Source organism: Pseudopodoces humilis, chromosome 6 (assembly GCF_049639895.1).
Source record: "Pseudopodoces humilis isolate 2021_Gansu_Grassland_sample_001 chromosome 6, ASM4963989v1, whole genome shotgun sequence".
Classification (NCBI taxonomy): Eukaryota; Metazoa; Chordata; class Aves; order Passeriformes; family Paridae; genus Pseudopodoces; species Pseudopodoces humilis.
The window spans coordinates 23,751,372-23,772,340 of NC_142205.1; the positions used below are offsets into that span (position 1 = coordinate 23,751,372).

Below are 20,969 nucleotides of genomic sequence, written 5' to 3' on the forward strand. Positions count from 1 at the left end.
GCAACTTCAGCGATGCCCGCCCGCCGGCCGGACCCAGCCGCCCGCCCCGTCCCCGCCGCACCCAGCCCCGGCGCGGGGACCCCGCGGCCGTCGCGCCCTTCGCCAGCCGCCCGGGAGAGGGCTGCGTGTCGCCGGGGGGAGCCCGCAGCGCCCATCCCGCTCCCGCCTGCTGCAAAGTGCCCCGCGAAGTTGCGCGGAGGAGAGGAGTTGCGGGTACCTGCGCTCAGCTCCGCGCCGCCGCCCCCCGCCACCGCCGGGCAGGGGCCGTAGCGGCCCGAGGAGCTCGGGGCCGGCGGCGGCGGCCCGGGGGGGCCCCGGGCAGCGCCGGGGGCGGCGCCGGGGCGGGCGGGCCCGTTGGGGAAGGGGCCGTGCGGAGCGTAGGGCAGCGGCTCGGCGGCGTGCGGGAAGGGCTGCCCCGCTCCGCGCCCGCGGGGCACCTCCACCATGGTGGGTCTCTCATAGCGCTTGGCCAGCGCCGCCCGCTTCCCGGGGAAGGTCTTCAGGACGCTGTAGGGACCCCGCTGCTTGTAGATTTTGGGGGTGCTGGGCCCCTCCTCCGCCGGCTGCATCTCCTCCTCCATCCTCCGCCGCCTCCCGCGGCGCGGCCCCGCTCCGGGGCTGTGTCTGCCGCCGCCGCGGCTCGTCTCTGTGGCACGGCGGAGCCCCGGCGCGGCGGGGCGCCGGCCTGATTGACAGGCGGCCGCGCCAATGCCTGGAGGGAGACGGGCGGCGACCGGCGAGTGTTTAGGGTAATCTCTGCTAATGGCAGCGGGGCGGGGAGGCGGGAGCTGGCGGGGCCGCCGCCGCCCCCGGCACCCCCCCGCGGGGGCAGGTGAGCTGCCGGGCGGGGAAAGAGCGGCCGCGGGGCCCCCCCCACTCCGCCCGGCCCCGGCCGGCCCGAGGGGACCCCGGGCTGCGAGACCGCCCCGCCCCGCCGAGCGACGGCCGCCGCGAAAACTTTGTGTCCCCTCGGCCGGGCGCGGAGCCCCGCCGCCAGCCGGCCATCCCTCCCTCCCTGCCTTCCTCTCGCACACGGAGCGAGCCGCGGGCTCGCCTCCCCGGTTATTAGGGGTGGAATAAATAATGCCATAAATAAAAGTATTTGGGAGTCCAGGACCTGTCAGAGTTGATTAGGGCACAGAGGACATTTTCTTTCTCATTATGCAAAAGCATTTCATGGCGAAATAAAAGAGGTTTCGCCGTAACTCATGCATGTCAGATTTCCAGGAATCCGGGAGATTAATCACATTTAACATTATTTGCAACGCCCCCCGCTCGCTTTTTGCAAACTGCTTAAGTGCGGCGGACGCGTGGGGCGCAGGCTGGTCCCGCGTCCACCGCTCACGTTCCCCCTGTCGCCTGCCCGGGCCCTTTCAGGGACACTTAAGAAATAATGAAACGATGGTGAAAGACAGGAGGAGAATGACATGCCATCGAGAGACGTTTCTGAGAAATGGTGGAGATCTGGGTGAGATGGGAGACAGCTGAAAGCGAATGATATGTTGAAGAAAAATAAACGATAACAAACTGCTCACTTGCTCTCTCCATTCTTTTCTGCTAAGCAATTTTATATTTTGCATTACCATTTCCTTTCTTCTGTCCCACTTCTCGCCTGCTTCTGTTGCTATAATTTATCAGGATTACAATAAACCCTCTGGCTTGTGGAAGTAAAATTGCAGAACACCTTAGTTGTATTTAAGTGGCGGCAGTGGGAAATCATTCCTCTGTCATCACGAGGAGTTTTGGCCACTTATTGTGGTCACTGCTCTCCCATTTCAGCTTTTTTTATTTAGTCAGAGTCGGGCTCGCTGGTAATGAAATGCAGCCCTTCTCTGCTGGTGGTAATTAACTCCAGCAATCTTCAGCCCATCTAGCGCAGGAAAGTGGAGTTAAGTTCTACAAGCCAGGCATTCTTTTCCTGCAGGGTGTACCAGGAGCTGGGCTAGTTTTGGTTTTGATTTTTTTGACAAGTAGAATAAATCGATTCCTTGTTGCAGCCAAAAGCATCTGAGTAAAGGCTAGTGTAATAGAAATAACTGTTTTACCTAAGCAAAATCAATCATAAGTCTCTTTGTTTCCTGCCTGAGTCTGATCACTTCTGCTTTTAAAAAAAAACAAAAGAAAACTGTACGGTTGTACTGTAATGCAAAATAAAGACTGGAAATATGTGTAAGAGAAACTGTTCCCACTCAGAAATTAAATATGTCCTCTACCTTGTCTCATCTGACTGGCTTCTGCCACAGCAGCTATTGGAGGTCAGTGCTAATATTATATAAACTTAGTATTATGCTCTTAAAAGTTGCATTCAAATAAACAGCCCAAAATTACTTTTTCAGGTCTCAACTATATTCACAGAGCTTTCTACTCCTTGGTGTAGATGCCGACCCCTGAGCTCCTCATGGAAGAAGCAGTCCTTGCCTGACGTGAGCCTCATACAGACAGAGAAAACCAGGGGTGACAGGTCATGTCCTCCAAGCTGCCCTCTGTGCCGGGCTCTAGGCAGATCACTGGGCAGATGCTGGCTCCCCATGGACAGGAAGAGAGAAACAGGTTTGGAGTTAACAGGGCTCAAAGCTACTGAAATGAGGTGGGGACCTCATCTGTGAGGAAAATGGAATATGCCCTGAATTTCTTTCCTGCTGAGGTTTTTGACAGCGCCCACTTCAGTTGCTCTTAGGAAAGCTTGGCTTTTCCTCTAATTTTCTCTCAGTGATTCTTTTGGGTATGTATGCTAAAAAAAATCTGTTGATGTCTCCCCCTTTCCTTTTATGTTTTCCCCTGAGTTTCAGATGAGGGACTCTGGTGATGTGGCCAAAAGACTGTGTTTTGTGCCTAATCCGATGGGCTCCTGCAGGTCAGTCCTGTGATATAAAAGTGTTTAACCCTGGTGGTCCCACCTTTTCCTTTGTGGAATGCCCTTTTTTTAGGAAACACCGTTTTGTTCTTGAGCTCTGTACAGGCATGCAGCCACTCTTGCAGGAGGACTATGTGCCTTTGGAGTGGAGGAGCGTGGCTCTTGACTGGCAAAGAGGCAGGCTGGATGAAGTGATGGTGTCCAGGTATGGGAAGATGCTGCTGTATCTGCTGTGAGTGATTTTGGGCTGCCCTTTTCCATGGCTGCTCCCTGTGGCACAGCCTACTGCTCCCCTGTGGTCTCAGAATGTAGTCATGAAATTATTATTAACCAAATATTTAACTCTGAATTACAAACCCAGTTTGGTTGCACACTGGATGAAAACAGTTAACACATAGCATTTACCTTGATCAACCAAAAAAAAAAAAAAAGCCTTAGGTGATACCAGCAGCTCATTTTCAGAAAGCCAAACACCTTCATTTCCCTTAGACTGTGCCATGACTTAGGATTTGACCCTGAAGAGAGGGTTGTGTTTTTCCCTACCTGCTTACTGATTCAAGTTTTCACTGTTTCACTGACACTAAGGGCTGGAGATCTGTAACAGGATTATTGCAGAGCACTCTAAGCGGAAAAATGATGGGAAGTAACTGACCCTTGGAAGAAAACCTAATCAAAACAAAGACAACGGGCACAATGAAAAATAAGAAGCCCAACATTGCTGCAGTATATACTCCGCTGCTCCTAGAAATCATTGCAAAGAGAATATTTGTCAGTATATAGAAAAATACCCAATCTAGACACAGGCTATCAATCACTGAACATGTCTGTGTTGAAGGTACTGTGAGGTACTCAAAGAATAAAAGTGTGATTCATCTCTATCTTCCGAGCAGGGGCTAAATCTTCCTCCACTTATTCATGGGAGCAGCGCTCCTGTGATAACTAAAGCATGCAGGATTTGGCCATGAACTGCCAATATTGCTCTGCACATTTGGAGTGCATGATGAGAGCTGAGATTGGCAACTCTCCTCTGTAATCTAAACCACTCTGCAAGCAGGCTAGCCATAATTTGCTGCCCTAAACATTTAACCCTGGCTAGTTAATTTAAGCTTAGCTCAGTTGCTCATGTTTATGGATAAAGAAACAAAAGGGAAAGCATCAAAAGGAAAAGATGACTGTGGAATTCAATATTTCAGCAGCTGTTGATAGGTAAATCTTATTGAAGTGTGGCATTCAAAACCAAAGGCCTGCATTTATGATAATGAGCCTAACAAGGAAATGAGATTGACACAGCAATTCTCTGTTTTTGTTGTCCCCTGAGGTTAGAGATTATGCAGTGCACGGTGCTGTTTTTAGCCTCTTTGGTGATTCCAACTGTGAGAGACAACGCTGTGCATATTTGTCAAGGTTGCACCATAATCAGGTGACTCAGGAGCTTTTTGAGGGAGAATGTGAACTGCTGGTCTCACTTAAACCTTAATCCACATCCTGTGTCAGAGATTCATCATCTGAGCAGTGCAGCTTTCAGCCCCTTCTTTTCCCATATGCTTACTCAGTGCTCTGCGAACATGCCTTGAAATAATTGAAATGTATCTATCATGGTTACACTGTATTTTGAGAATTACTGGAATGTTTCTCAGTGACATTAATTGGTTTTAAAATATTTTTGTCTTTCTAATTAGTGAAAGATTGATGAGCGGTGGAAAGGGCATTTATACACAGGCAGACACATATTTCCATGCTACATTTGTGTCTTAATAAAATGGTGGCTAACTGGTTTCTCATGCCTAGTAAACACTGTAAAGATAGAAAATATCCTATAACTTTAGGAGGAGGAAATATCCTCTGTTTTAAATGGGATCACATGGTGTAAAACAAACCCCAAGTCTCCCTGAGGGCTGGAAAATGGATAAATGAATTATTTAAATATAGTTAAAGGATACACAGGAAAAAGTAATGGCTCTGATACCCAATGTAGGGAAAATTATTAATATTTTAAGGAATCAATTGTGGACACATGAAAAAAAGCTTGTTTTAATTAAAGATAGCTTACACAAAGCAGTTTCAAGCAGGGAGAAACAGTAGAGGACACTTGTTGCTGAGCATTTTTTAGAAATACATCATGGATAAAATGAATGACATAACATAGTCCAAACTTCCATCTGCCCTAAAAAATCTTCACTGTCTGCGTTGGAGTGTTTTAAAGTAGCTTCACCTTTCTGAAGCATTAGCTCTTGCCCTAGCCTTTGCCCAAGCTTGGTGTTTTCTCTTGGTCTTGGCAATCACCATGCAACGTAGAGTTTTTCTATATTGCATAGCTACTCTTTGCAACACCTAGTCCTCATTTTGCATGCCTGGCAATTTGTTACCAGCATCCTGAGAGGTCTGCTGGCTGTGCACCTAGAGGCAGAGCTGGTGCTCCACAGGCTGGGATCCAGCTTCAGGACTAAACCTGAGTGACTCTCGCTGGTCCTGCTGGCTTCTGCCTTTCATGTACTGTCCAATCTCTGTTGTCCAGGCTTGCAAAAACGTGGTCCTTGCAGGTCAGAAGCCACACTGAGATAGAACTCAGAGTAGAAAATGCTGATTTCCCCAAGCAGAGACTCCACTGATATTTTGCACAGAAGTGTTACACTTGGGCCCAGCACTCACACAGCTTGGCGGCTGTTCAAAAATACGGTCAAATTTTGTCAAGCAAGCTGTGCACATCAGTTACAATGAAAACACAGATGGGATGGACAGAGGAAAACGTCTGGAAGCAGAATCTTCCTTAAACTGATCTAGATGGGGAACCTGACTATGGTTTAAGCACAACAGGATACACATGATCAGCCTTGTGGTGTCTACTGAGCAAACTCAGCTTAATCTGTCAAAAAACATGGGCCTGAAAGATGCCTGAAGATACCAACAGTGATGGAGACACGGGAATGACACATGATTCTTTGCTGAAGTAAGGCTCCAGCCCATATTAAATCTTTCCTAGCTTTAAAGAGAGCCTAGGAACAGAAGGATGCAAATTCTTCCCTGCATTTCCTTTTGTCACTATCCCATTCTCAGGCAGCCCCTAAAACTTCCAGGAAATAAGACAGGCATGCAGCTTCTCTGCATCCTTAAATGCGAAGTTCAACCACTTCCTGGAACTGAAATGAAGGACTTCCTCTACATTAGTAATCATGTAGAAGCAGCACTAGTTATCCTGTGGGAGATCCTAAAAAGCTGGGGGAAAAATAATTTCTTAGAGGTCCAGAAAAGAAGAAAGGGATGGGCAAAAGCTGGAGTTTCCTGAGACCTCAATTGCACACTGACTGGTGCACCACAAAATGGCTCAGTTGTGAGAGGTTCCAAAAACTTTGAAACATAAATGGAATTGAATTCCACATTAATAGAAATGAGGGAAAAAAAAGGCAACAGCACATACAGGCAAAATTTTGTGGAAATAGAGCCAAAGGACTGCTGCAGTTTCATGTGAGAAGGAATTCCATCACTCTTCAAGTCTTTATGCTTGGGAATGTGTCTACTACCAGCTACATTTGCTTAGGGGAAAAAAAAAAATAGGTGATACCACGTTTGCTCAAGGGTAAATGCAGAGGCTGGAGTTCACCTGATGCGTCACCCACATCTGCCTGTCCAGATGCAGATGAGTTGCTACCAAAAAGACATCCAGAGGTGATCTCAGAACAGCATTTCAAATAAATAATGTTCCATAAAAATGTATGCTTTTACTTGTTTAAATGTAAAGGATCTGGGAAAAAAAGAATTGATGAGATGTGTGTGGTTGTCTCAGATAATAATGTAAGAATACCCCAAGCATCCATCAGCTTTACTTTTGTGATTACTCTCTCATGAGAATCTCTTTATATCCTGAGCATCCTCATTATTATATTCTTGTTTCTTTGCTATGTGACAGTGAATTTGTGACCTGCAGCAGAAGAATTTGCCCATTGATACCAACAGAGAGGTGAGAGTTAACTTTAGTCAATGCTCTATCTGAATTCTAATTTAAAATTGAGGAAGTCTCATATTGGCTGCTCTCCTTGAAAGTATCTACTGGGTTTGATGCTGGTTCTGCCACCCTTAGGTAGACTAGATGAGATCAGAATTTACATAATTTATGTTATTTTAATCTGGACTAACATTTAAAAATTTATGAAAGCTTCCCAGCTGGTAGAAGAGTGTCTAATCAAGGAAGAATTTCTAGCTGTCCCTCGACAAACAACCATTTCACTTATGTAGAATTTTGCTTGTTAAGAAAAGAAAAGCTGTTGGGTTTTCGTTTCTTTTTATGTCTCTGTACTTCTTCAACCACTTTTAATACTATGGTTACTGCAATTTTGCTGGGAAAAAATCCTCTCTGGTCAGCTCTCTTAAGGATGGAGTAGACCATGAATTACAAAGTTTTTGTTTTCTAACCATATATACATATAAAAGCAAGATGCTGTGGCTCCTGGAAAACTCAAGTATAGAAAAATATAGCTGTTCAGGTTTGAAAGAATATCCATTGTCCCAGTACATCATCTAACCAAAGCATGAGCACAGACATAGCCTTTCTTTACAACTGCAGACTTGCAGACAGACACACTTGCCTCCAGGAAGCTGGAAAACTAAATATTAAAAGCTGACACACATTTAAGATTTCACATGTTCACTTACATAGATTAAAAATGCAAATGAACCTGGCTTCAATAAGATGCTGACCTGAGATCAAGCTTTCTGAAGACAGGCTCTTTCCACTTTCTTCAGAAGAAAGAAAAAAAGAGTTGAGAGTTTTTATTCACCTGGATGAAACAAACAAACAAAAAAAAAGGTGTAAGAACTAGTTATAAATATGTATGAATAAATATTTAATTATATATGTGCTGAATGGTTTAGCTGTTGTTCAGCAAATACATAATTTGTTAATTTTTCCTGCTTCCACTGAATAATTTATTCATCAGATCAGCTCTTTTAATATTCACTAGATGATCGGCTGATCAAATCCTGTTAGCTGAATATGTTATTTGATTTTTTTTTGCCCTTTTCAAAAATCACTTAGTCTATTGGAAGAACATTGCTGTGATTTATTAGTGGTATATTCCATCCAGTCTATGGTGACATTCTTCAAGAGTAACCTCCAAAGACAGTAGATATCTTGCTCTTGTCATATGATATTAAACTTTTATAATCCTGACACGTATTATGTGTCTTTGACCAGGGAAATAAAACCCTGTGTCCAACAGTACACTTCTGTGTCACAAATTCATGACAATACATGTATGGTGTTTTATTTTTCACATGATGATTGAATGTTGAATTATTTAGATGAGCTACATCAATCACTCCTATATTCTGGGTTATCCAAGTGTCTTCCTTGCAGTTTTTTCAGTACTCTGTCTTTGCAAAGGATTTTTTCTAACCTCTAAAATTGCCATGCAGCTTCAGAGATACCCTGACATTACAGTGTGGAACAAGATGGAGAAAGGACAGTGTCTAATCCTTTACAAGTTAGCCTTGAAGTCAGTCATCTTATAGCCCTTTGTAGCTAGAAAAGGACTTCTTACACTTACCACTTGAAAGGGGAAATTCTTAGCTTTCGATTGTACTGTCTTCATACTCAGGGAGGTCTGCAGAGATCAGGAAGTAAAGCCATGGTGTCATTCTGTTTGGAAAATTATTTTATGTTTTTATAGTATTCTCTGACATTTTCATAATTTTTAAAGCTTTTGAGGACATACTTTTGCTCTTAAGTTCCTGAAGCCTAAATATTCAAATAAGACTAGCTTTGTTAAAAGGAGGTTGTAAAAAGTATCATCAATCCATTTTAAAAAAAGACTTCTCAAGCTAATTCTCTGTAACATCCCTGTGTAAGACTTACAGAAATACCAAATAAACAACAGGGCAGTGACACTCAAAAACATTGAGACCACCACTCTGAATGACCTGTGTAATTTTGAGCTGGTGCCAGTCTAGTGCCGACATCTAGTACTCAGATGTGTGTGCCACAATCTGTGTGCTACAGCCTAATGTATTCCAGATTTCAAGATGCATGCATATGTAATAGCCTATATAATATTCCATACAAAAATTGCATTAAGAAAATGTTAAAGTTGCCTAGTTCGGCATTTAAAAGTCAGGAAATAAAATTAAGGTTGTACATGCAACATTAACTCTGTTCCCTAGAGCATTTGCCTATGATACAGTCTAATTACATGATCAAATATTATTTCTCAGATTATACAGTGTAATATCTACATTTTTTTCATTTTGCAAAGTGTGAGGTGCATTAGGGAGGCTTCAGCTTCACCTTCACCTTCATATAAAAAGACTTTAAATAAACATGAACTTGTCGGTCTGGAGAAGGGATACTTGGAAGGGGATTATAGAAGAATGATGGTGTAGGAAAGATGAATGAAGAATGATGATTCAGTACTCCTTCAACAGTAAGAGCTAGGGAACAATCATTCAACTAGCAAGTTTAAAACATGCTTATTTTACATGCCACACACATGGACTCAACACCATAGACCCTGAGAAGATCCAAACTATAATGCATCCAAAAGACATCAGAGAAATGTATAGACCATAGGGCTGTTGCTGACTGTTACATGTCAGCTAGAGGTACACTGCCCATGCCAAGGAGTCACTAATTTTTGGTGACCAGGGGCTTGGAGGGACCTGTGAAGGGCTCATTTAATTCTTCCTCTGTTCTTTCTCCAGACAACCACTGCTAACCATGCTGTCAAAGCACCACAGTTACCAGTGCTTCCATACAAACTAACGATGTCAATGGTGACAGCGCTACCCAGCACACGGGATTCCTGCCACAAGGAAAGGAGAGGTGCATGTGACTCCTTGGTCTGTTTACTAGCTGCAAACCCCATCCTCAGAACTGCTCTTTCCTGCAGATGCTTCTGTGCACATCAATAACCCAGCCTAAAATTTTTGCAGGACTGTCCCTGTAAGACTCCATTCCTGCTCCACACTCAAGCAGGATCTTACCTTAGAACTGTAGAGCTGGGTGTTTTAAGCACTGAGTGGAGAACAGCTGAATCCTCCATGATGTTTCTCAGCCATTTGAGAAATACATATCTGCACCTCAGAGTCTTCTGTCCCTGGCTCTAGTGACAGGTACTGACTGTGAGATGGTTAAATCCACTGCTGGCTGGAATGGAGTGCCCTTGGGCCAGCCAGTGATAGTGAGCAGCTCTGGGAGCTCTGGAGCAGAGATGCCCAAAGGGATGCAGGAGTTGACACACTCTCCAGGTACAGGCTGTGTTCCCACATGAAGCACAAAACTGGAATGGGGCCGTTTCCCTATGACATGGGAGTGAACATCAGACAGAAATCAGGTGGAGATGACAGCCATGAGATCGACCACATATTCACAATCTATTCCATTTACCTTGCATGTATTATCTGCCTCCTTCACCTGCACTGTGACTGCTAATTCATTTTTACCAAGAGCCTTTTTCTTATGCTAATGAGGTTCTTTAAACAATTGTTGCTAAAATTTCACTGGGTTGCAAAAGAAATGGTCCTTTCTTTTCCCCAAGTGCAGAACAGTCCTTCCTTTACTCACTGAAATGACAGTGTTGCTCCACAGAAGGTTTAAGGTCTGTTATTTCACTCTTTGTTGGGTCTAGAAGTCAGTATTTTCCATAATTGAAGATCATGAAATATTAGACTTTGAGGAAATCTTGACAGATTGCAAGGTATTATGTATAATTAACACCAAATAATCTACAATTAGAAGATTTAGCATATACAAATGTTATTTTTAGGAAACTAACGATACTTTACAAAACATGTGAGTGATGATTTTTACACCATCTGAAGTCTAAGGTTCTCCATGCCTTTGCAGATAAAGCAACATAAAAACAGTGCCAATTTTCACTTTAAAAGACCTGAATTCTTCGTCTAGCATTTTGTAAAACGTCTGTAACTTTCTGTAATGCAGATGAAACTCAGATATAATCAAGATTATATCTGGGTGAGGGGAAAATATAAAAAGCTGTTCAGTTTTTATTGAGGAGGAGCTTTCTGTATGTGGGGAAAACCAAGCCTGATGTTTACATCTGCCATGCAACAGTGACTCATACAATAGGATTTTCAAGCAGAGAGGGGGAAAATAAATGTGAGAGGAATTACAGTCCCATTGTAAGGACATAAACTAAAGTGCTGACCATATACAGTTGTCCCATTACTTACCTGTATTCTGAAAAAAGGTCATTACTAATTTGGGGATGGGGTTGTTTTGCCATTTATGTGGGGGGGTATCAAATACAGGCGTTGTATAAACGCTCTGCACTGACACAAATCACTGCACAACACCCCCAGCACTGGGGAAGGTATCCCATCTTTAATGCAGAGAAGGTATTCACATCTTTAATGCAGAGATTATAAACAACTCTTGTCTCTCTGTTTGATTTTCTGCAATATTTCTCTTTTTTTCCTCTGAACTGGGGACTGACCATTCCACTAATGGATAGAGAAGAAGCCATCAATCTTTTTATCTCGGTGAGAGACCCAGCTACCAGCAGCTACAGTCTCTGGAGAGTGTGGCAGCCTTGCTCTGCTCACAGTCCATCCAGGGGACCTGCATGAGTTCTCTGTCCACTCTTCCCATCTTGTAAAGAGAATTTCCTTCCAAAATAATCCTGGAGGCATTAAAAACTCATCTTTGTTGGCTGATATTCCATCCAGGGCCAGATTTGTGGAGGACAACTGTCCTGAAGGGCTGACATGGTTGGAAGCAGCTCTGTTTTCCAAGTTGTGTCTCCAGTGCCTGTCCTCTACCCTGTTCCGTTTCACTTGTGCCTTGTCATGTGCACGGTTTTGCACCTGCCTTGCAGATAAAAATATCACAGGAATACAGCACAAAGACATTTGGGATAGAACAATTGGGATAGAATAATTGCTGTGATGGCAAATCCATGGGTGGAGCAAGTTTAAAGGCATCTGCAGAGGGAATCTTCCACAGCTGTGTGACTTCCCAGAACTCCAAAAAGCCTACACACCTGACCCAGCGGTATGATGGGGCAAGGCAGCTTCTTTTCAGAGGTGTTGGTGGAAGATGGGAATATGGTCAAACCTTGGCCATGCTTAGGCACAGATAGAGGAGCACTGGAGATGTGTTTTGAACCTTCTTATTGAAGTGTCAGGGTATTTTTGGCTGGTAAATCCGCTTTTAGGTTAGCAAGTCTGCAAGTTAGTCTGTCCAAAAAACCCCTGAAAAAGAGATGTTCAAATGCCTGAGAGCTCACAGTCTCCCAGCTGCAGGAAAAAGCAACCAGAGACTGCTTCTTTTGAATATCTGGGGGAAAAAAATTAAGATATTTAAAGAGGCATGAACTTACGGATTCATTTTTTCAGACTCATAGAAGCCATTAAATATTTGCAAAGCAGTTTTTCTCTGTAACTTAATGGGAATAAATTATCTGAAAGACATGATTGCAAGAATGGTAACAGCAGGATTCTGTATGAACTTTGAGTTTAGAGAGTGTTTTTTCTGCTCTTCCATAAAGGAAAGAGCTCTTAATACATAACTTCTGAGGCATTGCAAGCAAATAAAAGATGACATAATTCTTTGCCCTTAAAACTGACTTAAGTTAGATGATGCACAGATGCAGATAACTCTGAACTACAACATTCTTCAGGGCTGACAAAATTCTTGTAAAATAAGTTTTTAAATCAACAGAATGAACCTGGTTATAGCAAGTTAGCAGAGGTTACATGACCTAAATTCTGAGTTAAATTGGTCAAATATTGGTACCGGGTAAGAGAATATAAAAATATGCTATGGAGAGAATGTTAAGACATTAAAAGAAAGAACCAGGTGAAACATCCTGTATCCAAACTTTAGAGGGAACATTAGGGTTGTGGGATAGTTGTCAGAACTGATACTCAGTAAAGCATTGTGACTTCATGTGAGAAGACAAACATCTCAGACAAAATGTGCTAAATCAGAATATTCACTGACATCCTGCTCCATGCTGTAATGAAAATGGAATGGCTCTTCAATGCTGCATTTCTAAATTGTTAAATAAATTTCTGAATGTTTTAAATTCCTAAATTTCTAAATGTGTTAAATAAACTCCTGTAATTCCTAACAACAGACCTCAACCCTATTACAGCAAAGAAGCAGCAGAGGGTATATGATTTCAAAACCACTGCCTGGTCTCGTGTAGTCAATAAATATTGTGGGTTCATATGATGCTCAACTCTTCCAAAAAGTACGGTTTAGAGGTTTGCCCCAGACCACATAATAAAGCTGGCAGTGCAGAATTTGATTTAGGATCAATCACCTGCCATATGGCACTTAGTTCTCCATCCTGTGCTGCTTCTTGATCATGCTAAGTTAGTCACAGCTCCAGCAGCAGAAATAGGAGGAGTTGTTTATTATCCTCAGCACAGTAATGATACCTCAGGCCACAGTGATAAGTAATTGAAACAACAGGGGTCTTAGAGAGACTTAAAAGCAGAGATCTTAAAATACACAGAAACTGGTGTATTAAATGGAATGTGTAACTAATAAATTGCCAGCTATTTGCAGTATAATACAGCATCCCAAATTCAGTCATTCTAGAGACTTTGACTTCCACAATTCCACTTGGTAATCTTCAGAATGTGAAACTCCATCAAGATGAGGCTAAAATAATAACAATAATAATAATAATCATAGTAATAACAACAACAAAACCAACAACAACAATGTTATTGGCACCTACTTTTCTCTAAAGGGATTTCCACTTGTAGATGCAGGTAGATGATGAGTAATTTTAACACCAAGGTGTGGCCACAATCACATGCAATTAAGGACCCAGTGCTATGCAGTGCTGAATATCTATGATCTAAAGCTGATAAGGATTTAATTGAGTAAATAACAATCTTTATAAATACTGTTCACTTATTGTATCATGTTCTTCTGGCCTGAAAATATGTTATGTCATACTGACTACAGATCTAGTTATTAAAAACAAAACAAAGTGATTTCTCTTCAACTGTACCTGCCCTAAACTGATGTCATGGAGTCCTCCTCTGAGGATGGAAGGATACAACCTTCAGAGCATGTCTTATGCCATCAGATCTACTGATATGTATTTCTCTGTGTCCTTTATTAAATTAAATTGCATTTGATGTTTTTCATTTGTCTTTATGATCTATTAATAACACTTCACCTACCCATCACTCTCTATTTTCTGTGTCATCTTATCCAGTTCTTCTGCTTTTAAGATAGTCCTAGAATTTTTTAGTGCTATTCCATGTACTGTATGCATTTTGAGCATATACTTTATGCAGCTGAGATATATCATACTTAACAGAAAGTTTTCCAAAACCATTGTCTCACATTGTAATGAGATACAGAGAGATTAAGGATATTTTAGTACTTTGGCTACTGGATGGCACATGAAGGGCAATATGATTAAGTGCAAGATAAAACTGTGAGCTGAGTGATAAAACCAGACAAGTACATGAAAGATTTTTCTGTCAGAGGTTTTTCTTATTTGTCATGTAAATATTGCCTGAATGTACTATTACTGAATCTGAAGTTTGTAATTTTGCAGCTAGTAATTCTCCATTAGGGGTACTGTTTAATTTGTCACTGCTGGGTTGTCTTTGGAAGACTAGGAAATAAGGCAGAGTCACACAATAGTAATTTCCCTTAACCCCTGCTAACCTGGCTGTACTGTTTATTTCTAGCAGACTGCACCATTTGCCAGGGGTGGCATCTACCAAGGTACTGCAAGTGCTGCCAGTGTGGCTCTGCAATGTTTAAAATCAGCAGCTGGCTCCAACTAAATGCTCCCAAAAAACAGGAAGAAAAGAAAGAAAATCGTATTGCCAGGCTCTCTAGATCTTCAGGGCAGAGATACGTACATCTGCTGTGTGGTTAATGTGCAGAGCCTGGAAACACCAAGACTTAGGATATACTGGGCAGCAGGAACTGCTCAGGCATCGTTGTGAATTGTTACTGTCATTAAAATATGGACAAGTGGAGGAGAAATGGGTGTGACACTCCAGCAATCTCAGCTCTTTCAGGAACCAAGGCGGTATCTGCTTTGGAAAGGTGCCAGCTGGCTCAACCCAGTTTTGGGGACCCTGGTGCTGCACTGGGGAATGCAGTGGCTCAGGTTCCCCCAGCTCCAGCCCACTGCCCCAGAGCTGCTGGGGAAATTACCCCGATTTGGGGTATGTGTAGAGAATGTGTAAAGAATGGGTATATTTAGAGTTTGAGTTGTCTCTCAGTAACAGCATTCACACCAAGAAAAACAGGAGAACACTTGCCCAGCAGTATTCCCGTTCCATTTTTATATCATGATGGAGAAACTCAGTCTGATCCAGGCTTTTGGGATGTGGCTGGAGCACCTAAGCATCACACCACCAGTGCACACAGGTTCTAGCATGGGCCAAGTTGTGCAGAGGTTTGGAGAGGTTGCTGGTGCCTGTCACTGAAAACTTGTGGAGGCTGCCTGTCTGCTGATGCAGCTTTGAAGGAAGACAGCAACCAGAGACACCATAAGCTACTTGAGAAAACTGTAGGCTCTGTGTAAGTTGCACAAATTACTGGCCAAAGATTTCAAACAATGAATACGTTTGTTCTCAAACTATTCATGAACAGGGGAAAAAAACAAATCTCACAGTAAGACAGTGATGTGTTGAATATGCTTTGTTTGCCTGGCATTAATAGATATCTGAAGGAGCTGGGTTATATGACTCATTCAGTCAAGCTGTAGAGATAATCAAAGGGGTGAGAAATGCTTCCAAAGGATCCCCTTTTGCATTCTTCAAACATTCTCTCAAACTCCCAATGAATTCAGTACAGAAAAATTCAGATGAGGCTTACATCCTTGCAGGTCTCCTGTCACCCTGTGCAGCTGAACTGAGACCAATCTCCCAGAGCTCATATGGGAACAGCACAATTGCCCCTTTCTGTGTGCCATTAGTCACATGGATTTTCAGTCCCTGGGCTAGGTCTCTGCAGGCTGCATGTGACCTGCTGCCTGTCCCCTGCCACACTCTTTCCACAAGGCCCTCCCTGTCACCTGGGGATGGAGATGTGCTGTGCAGTCCCGAGTGTCTTGGTAACAAGCTATCTGGCCGCCCTTGGTGAAGTTCTGGGGTCCCTCATGGATATGTGACACCCAGGAGTAAAAGAGAATTATCACTATAAAAAAATCGTATCTTTTCATGTCTGTAATTTGTTCCTGTGTTTGTGTGTTATTGCATTGCATTAAGCTCTCTCCAGAAACAAAAAACTGCAATCCGTAATCGGAGATGGGGGAGAGACGGAGAGAAAGAGAGAGAGAGAGAGACAGAGAGAAAGAATAATGCTGGGAATCCCAGATTGCTGGAAAGGAGAGGAAAAAAACAACAAAATTGCTGCCTGAGATGATTAAAGACACTTCAACATTTTATAGGGAACAGCCTGCAAAACTGCTACAGAAAATGGTGGGAGATAAGGCAGCAAAGAAGATGGTTATCAGAGCAAGAAGTTGGCGATATTTTTTGAAAAATAGTCACTACACGAAAAAATCCTCTCTTGTCTCACAAAAAAAAAAAAGCCAAGAGCAGATATAACCAAGGAATGTATATATGATCAGTGTCCCATGCTTCATTCAATCAGGCAATCAAGATAATTAGAAAGTATGGGGAAGATTGATTAATGGCCAAGACAGGCATTGAGTTGACCTTTTCTTTATTAGTACAGCAGTACATTTAAATAGTCTCCACTTAGTAGGGTTTAAAATGGAAAAGTGAGCTGTTATAGATATAGTAAATGTGTAACTAAGAATGCATGATCTAATACCCCTATTCTATCACTTGCTTTCCACCTTTAGTCTCCACACCATCTCATCTGAACATTAATTAATTTCTTGAATCCATGCTCTCTAGCACTTAGTATCTTAAGAGAAACCAATGTATTTAATAATAGTAAAATAGGCACGGTTTAAGATATTTTTTAATTGAAAATATGAAAACACAGGGGTCAGTGCTACTTTGTGAATTAGCATCAGTTTTGTTATGCATGGGAGCAGGACAAGGGAAGCTGAACCAGACTCCTCATGTTGGGATCCCAAGATTCAGTGATAAGTGAGGGAATGTATCCAGGACTTTTTTGTGGTACCTTCTGCTTAGGAGAGCCTGGCGTGTCCGCAGCAAGGTAATCTGGGCCTCTTCTTCATCGTGTCAGAGATTTTGGCTCAGTGACCCACAGCCGGGGCCAGGGGAGCTGCCACAGTGCCAGCAGCAAGTGTCAGAGCCCAGAGAACAGACAGGAATCTCATAGGGAAAGAAACTTTGTGAAGGCATCTTTGCAGCTATTGGCCAGTCTCCTTGGTGTGAGGGGAGTGCCACCAAGCACAAAGCACCAAAGGACATCATGCAGGAGAGGCTTGCAAGGATTTGTGGTACCTGTAAAAACGGATCCTGAGCCAAAAAATGCAGCTTGCAGTGCTCACCTGAGAGGGGTTGAAAACATAACACAGGTCACAAATTTCAGGAGCTGGCTGACTTGTGCCTCTGGACTAATGGTGTGGAGCTGGACACCTAAGCAGGGACACCTAAGCAGACTTCAGGGCACAGGAGTGCTGCCTGGGTCATGTAGGAAATCTGGGTGTGGCCAGGGAATACCCCTGTGAGGAGAAGGGTTTAATTTGCCTTTTTATACAAAACATTCTTCTCTCTGGTGAGAAATACAGCGAGCTGGCCTCTATAAGGTGACCCTAACAGCAGATGTAAATGAGAAGCAGAGGTAGGTGCAGACACTTCTCAGCAGCAGAGTGCGGGAACAAATGATGCAGGATTTTGCCTGAAGGCAGCTCAGGGCAGAAGCGTTGTCAGATCTCAAACAAAGACAATGCACTGTGTGTCCTGCCACCAACAAGGGCTGGACCACAAGCAGTGTGGGCCTGAGCACCGCTGAGCCTGCTGTGGAGAGCCCAGTTTCCCACCGAGGTTCAGTGACACCTGCTAAAGAGTCACAGCATTTTCTCAGCTGCTGAACCAAAAAGTGGCGTGTAGTGCTCAAGGCTGTTTGCTGAACAGTGCTTTTCCTCATAGGAAAATCCACAGGGAAAAGGGAGAGAAGTTAATTAGTAAAACTGGAAGTCATTTAGAAAAATAAGCATGTATTTGGAAGAAAATTCACACCAAACTATTTGGTATAATGCAGGTGAAATCAACGGGTTTCTACAAAGAATGGCTTTGCAGAAGTTTACAAAATCTACAGGGAAATTATGACATTAAGCAATGTTTACAACTACAGAGTAGTGTTTCAGGCAAAAAGTGTTATATGTTGTTAATTTTCAGTAGTCAGCCCCCCTCCAACTACAGAGTTAGCCTTTTAATTTTGTAGAGTTGAAAACGATCGACATATTGTATGAAAAGTTTTCTTCTGTGAGTTATCTACTAAGCAGAAATAATCTTGATTGCCAGCATTGGGTTGGGCATTCAGCTCATGTAGCCCAGCAGAACTCCTCTGGTGTCAATAAAATCACCTTGATTTACAGTAGCAGGAGATCTGAGCAGTGTATAGCTTTGAAAAATTGAGGTGTACGTTTATTCATTATTTCAAAGGTAGAGGCTTGATCTGCTCTGCTGAGACATAACCTTGCTGTGCCAGACAGCTATGCTATGAGGTCTCCACAGGCGCAGGAGGAGCAGGGTTTGCTCCCAGACTGTACTTTGCAGGAACAGCTCCTCACTGAGTAGGAGCAAGTCCAGCCCTTCCTGAGGAATGCCTCTTTAGCCTAGCCCATCAAAAACGCAGTTGCAATGGCAATTAATTGGTTCTGGGATACCCTCCAATGCAAATGGCCACATCCAAAGCCCTCTATTTTGCTGCCTTCAAAGGGCACCAGCTTAGTCTCAAGGGTGTCAGTTTTGAGATTGTTGCTTTATATGCATCTAGGTCAGATTTCATCTGTGACCAAACACGTGAACAGTGCTCCTGTGCTGATTTTGAAGTGGGTGTAGGGCCATGTGGGGGCTTTTGTAACGCCACAGCTCCACTTGCTGCAGTGTGGTATGAGAGTGGTGAGGGTCTACACGAGCACTTGGGGGTGCTGGTGCCTGTCTGCCTTTGCTGGGCTGCACTGGGCATTCATAGTTCTTCTATTCCTAGAGCATTGACAGGGAGGTGAGGCTCCAGAGTTGGTCTTACTGACAGTGTTGCTCTAATTTAAATAAAAATGTTTAAAAAAAGACTAATAAGGCAACCTCAAAATATTAAAATGTGTCTGCCTTTGAAAGAAGAAGGCAACAAACAACTGTTGTGAAGACTGCAGAAGGTGCCAGTGGCTTAGAGCCAGGTTTGGTTTAGTGTTTATATTGCATTAATGCCACAGAGCCGGGAATTCAGTGTAGTGAGATGCAGAATACTTCTATCAAGTGCTGAGCATTTTCTGCTCTCATTTGACTTCACTGGAGGAAACTCAGAGAGCTCCATACCTCAGAAGGTGACTGCAAGCTCTGACATTTGAATCACACTAATAAAGTAGTTTCCCTTGGTGGGATGTGCATTCCCCCTCCCTATAAGTTTCAAATAATACTACTCCTTAAAGTAGGAACAAACATTTTACTTATGGCTAGAATGCATTTATTTGTAATTTTCACATAAATCAACTTATATGAAAATGTATTCATAATCCAAGCCTTCTCTGTAGTGATAAAATGTTTCTGCTTCTGTGGTAGAAAATAGCTTATTATGCAAACAGTATTGCTAGTGTTACATTATGCATGGGAGTCACCTGGAGAACATCACAAAAGCTTCAACCAAAGGGAAAAAAAAGAGGGAGAAAATTGGGTGTTCCATTTACTGCACCACTTGCCTATTATAATTAGCTGTAAATGAGCTGATATCTGTACTTTGAAATGTATTTCATATAAGCCTTGGTAACATTATACAAATAAGAAAAGCAGAGGAGAATGAAAGGATATGAAACTCACCCAGAAATGGCCTTGCAAAATGTCACCCCAATTAAAAAAGCAAAAGCCAGTTGCCATTTTTAAACTGGTTAGTTGTATTTACTTTGAGAATACCTTGGTTATATTTATATTCTACTTGATTTAATTCAGGATGCTTCAAGTTCCCACTGGACTGTCATCATTATGAATGACATTGTTGAGAAGTCTGATTAAATAAGATCTGCTCAGGCTAAAACCCATATTACCTCAGATATGTTGAAAATAATCATGGAGAAAAAGAAAAAAGAATTAGTCCCAGCACTGTTGTTCAAGGCTCATTGTCTCATGTGGCCCTTCTTACTGAGGGATAAAATAGTGATTTAAAAAAAAAAGTGTAAAGATGAGGGCAGCCCTATGGGGAAGGGTTTGGGGGTGATGGTTGATGAAAAACTCAACATGAGCTGGTAGAGTCAGGAAGCCTCTGGATCCTGGGCTGCATCAAAAGCAGCACGGCCAGCAGGTGGAAGGTGATTCTACCCCTCTGCTCTGCTCTATGAGACTCCACCTGGAGTACTGGGCACAGCTCTGGTGTTGCAAACATGAGAAGGAGATGGAACAGTTGGAGCAAGTCCAGAGGAGGCCACAAAGTTGATAGGAGGACTGGAGCACCTCTCCTATGAAGACAGGCTGAGAAAGTTGGGGCTGTACATCCTGGACAAGAGGTGGTTGTGTGGAGACCTCATAACAACCTTCCAGTATCTGAAGGGGACCTACAAGGAAACTGGAGAGGGACTTTTCAAAAGGAGCTGTAGTGATAGGATAGGGAGTGATGGGTCAAAATGGAAAGAGGGGTTGGCTATTAGGAAGGAAGTTTTTACTGTGGGGGTGGTGAAGCACTGAAACAGGCTGCTCAGGGAGATTACCCCAGCCCTGGCAGTGCTCAAAACCAGGTTGGATAAGGCCTTGAACAAGCTGGTCTAGTGGGAGGTGTCCCTGCCCATTGCAGGGAGGGAAGGGGGTCAGCTGGGACTAGATGATCTTTAAGTTCCATTCCAAGCCCATTCCAATTCAATGATTTTATGATCACTGCAACCAGGGTAAGTCCTCTGGAGACGGTGAATTCTTATAGTAGCTCTTATGGCACTTCTTTCAGGAAGTTCTAGGCAGATATCAGAGCAGCTCTTGCCCAGAGCAGGTTTATAGTCAGGACTAGTTTAAGATAAGATCTCTGTGATTT

The 20,969-nt window shown here is 43.1% G+C and overlaps 1 protein-coding gene across 2 annotated transcripts in view; it reads right to left on the reverse strand.

Annotated features, from left to right (window-relative positions):
• Positions 1 to 581, reverse strand: part of BEND4 (BEN domain containing 4) — a 28,952-nt gene extending 28,371 nt beyond the window's left edge. For both annotated transcript variants that reach the window (XM_088056650.1, XM_005517749.3), the window contains exon 1: positions 218 to 581. In XM_088056650.1, coding sequence (XP_087912776.1) covers positions 218 to 581 — 364 coding nt within the window. The remainder of the gene's footprint in view (positions 1 to 217) is intronic.
• Positions 582 to 20,969: the final 20,388 nt, after the last annotated feature.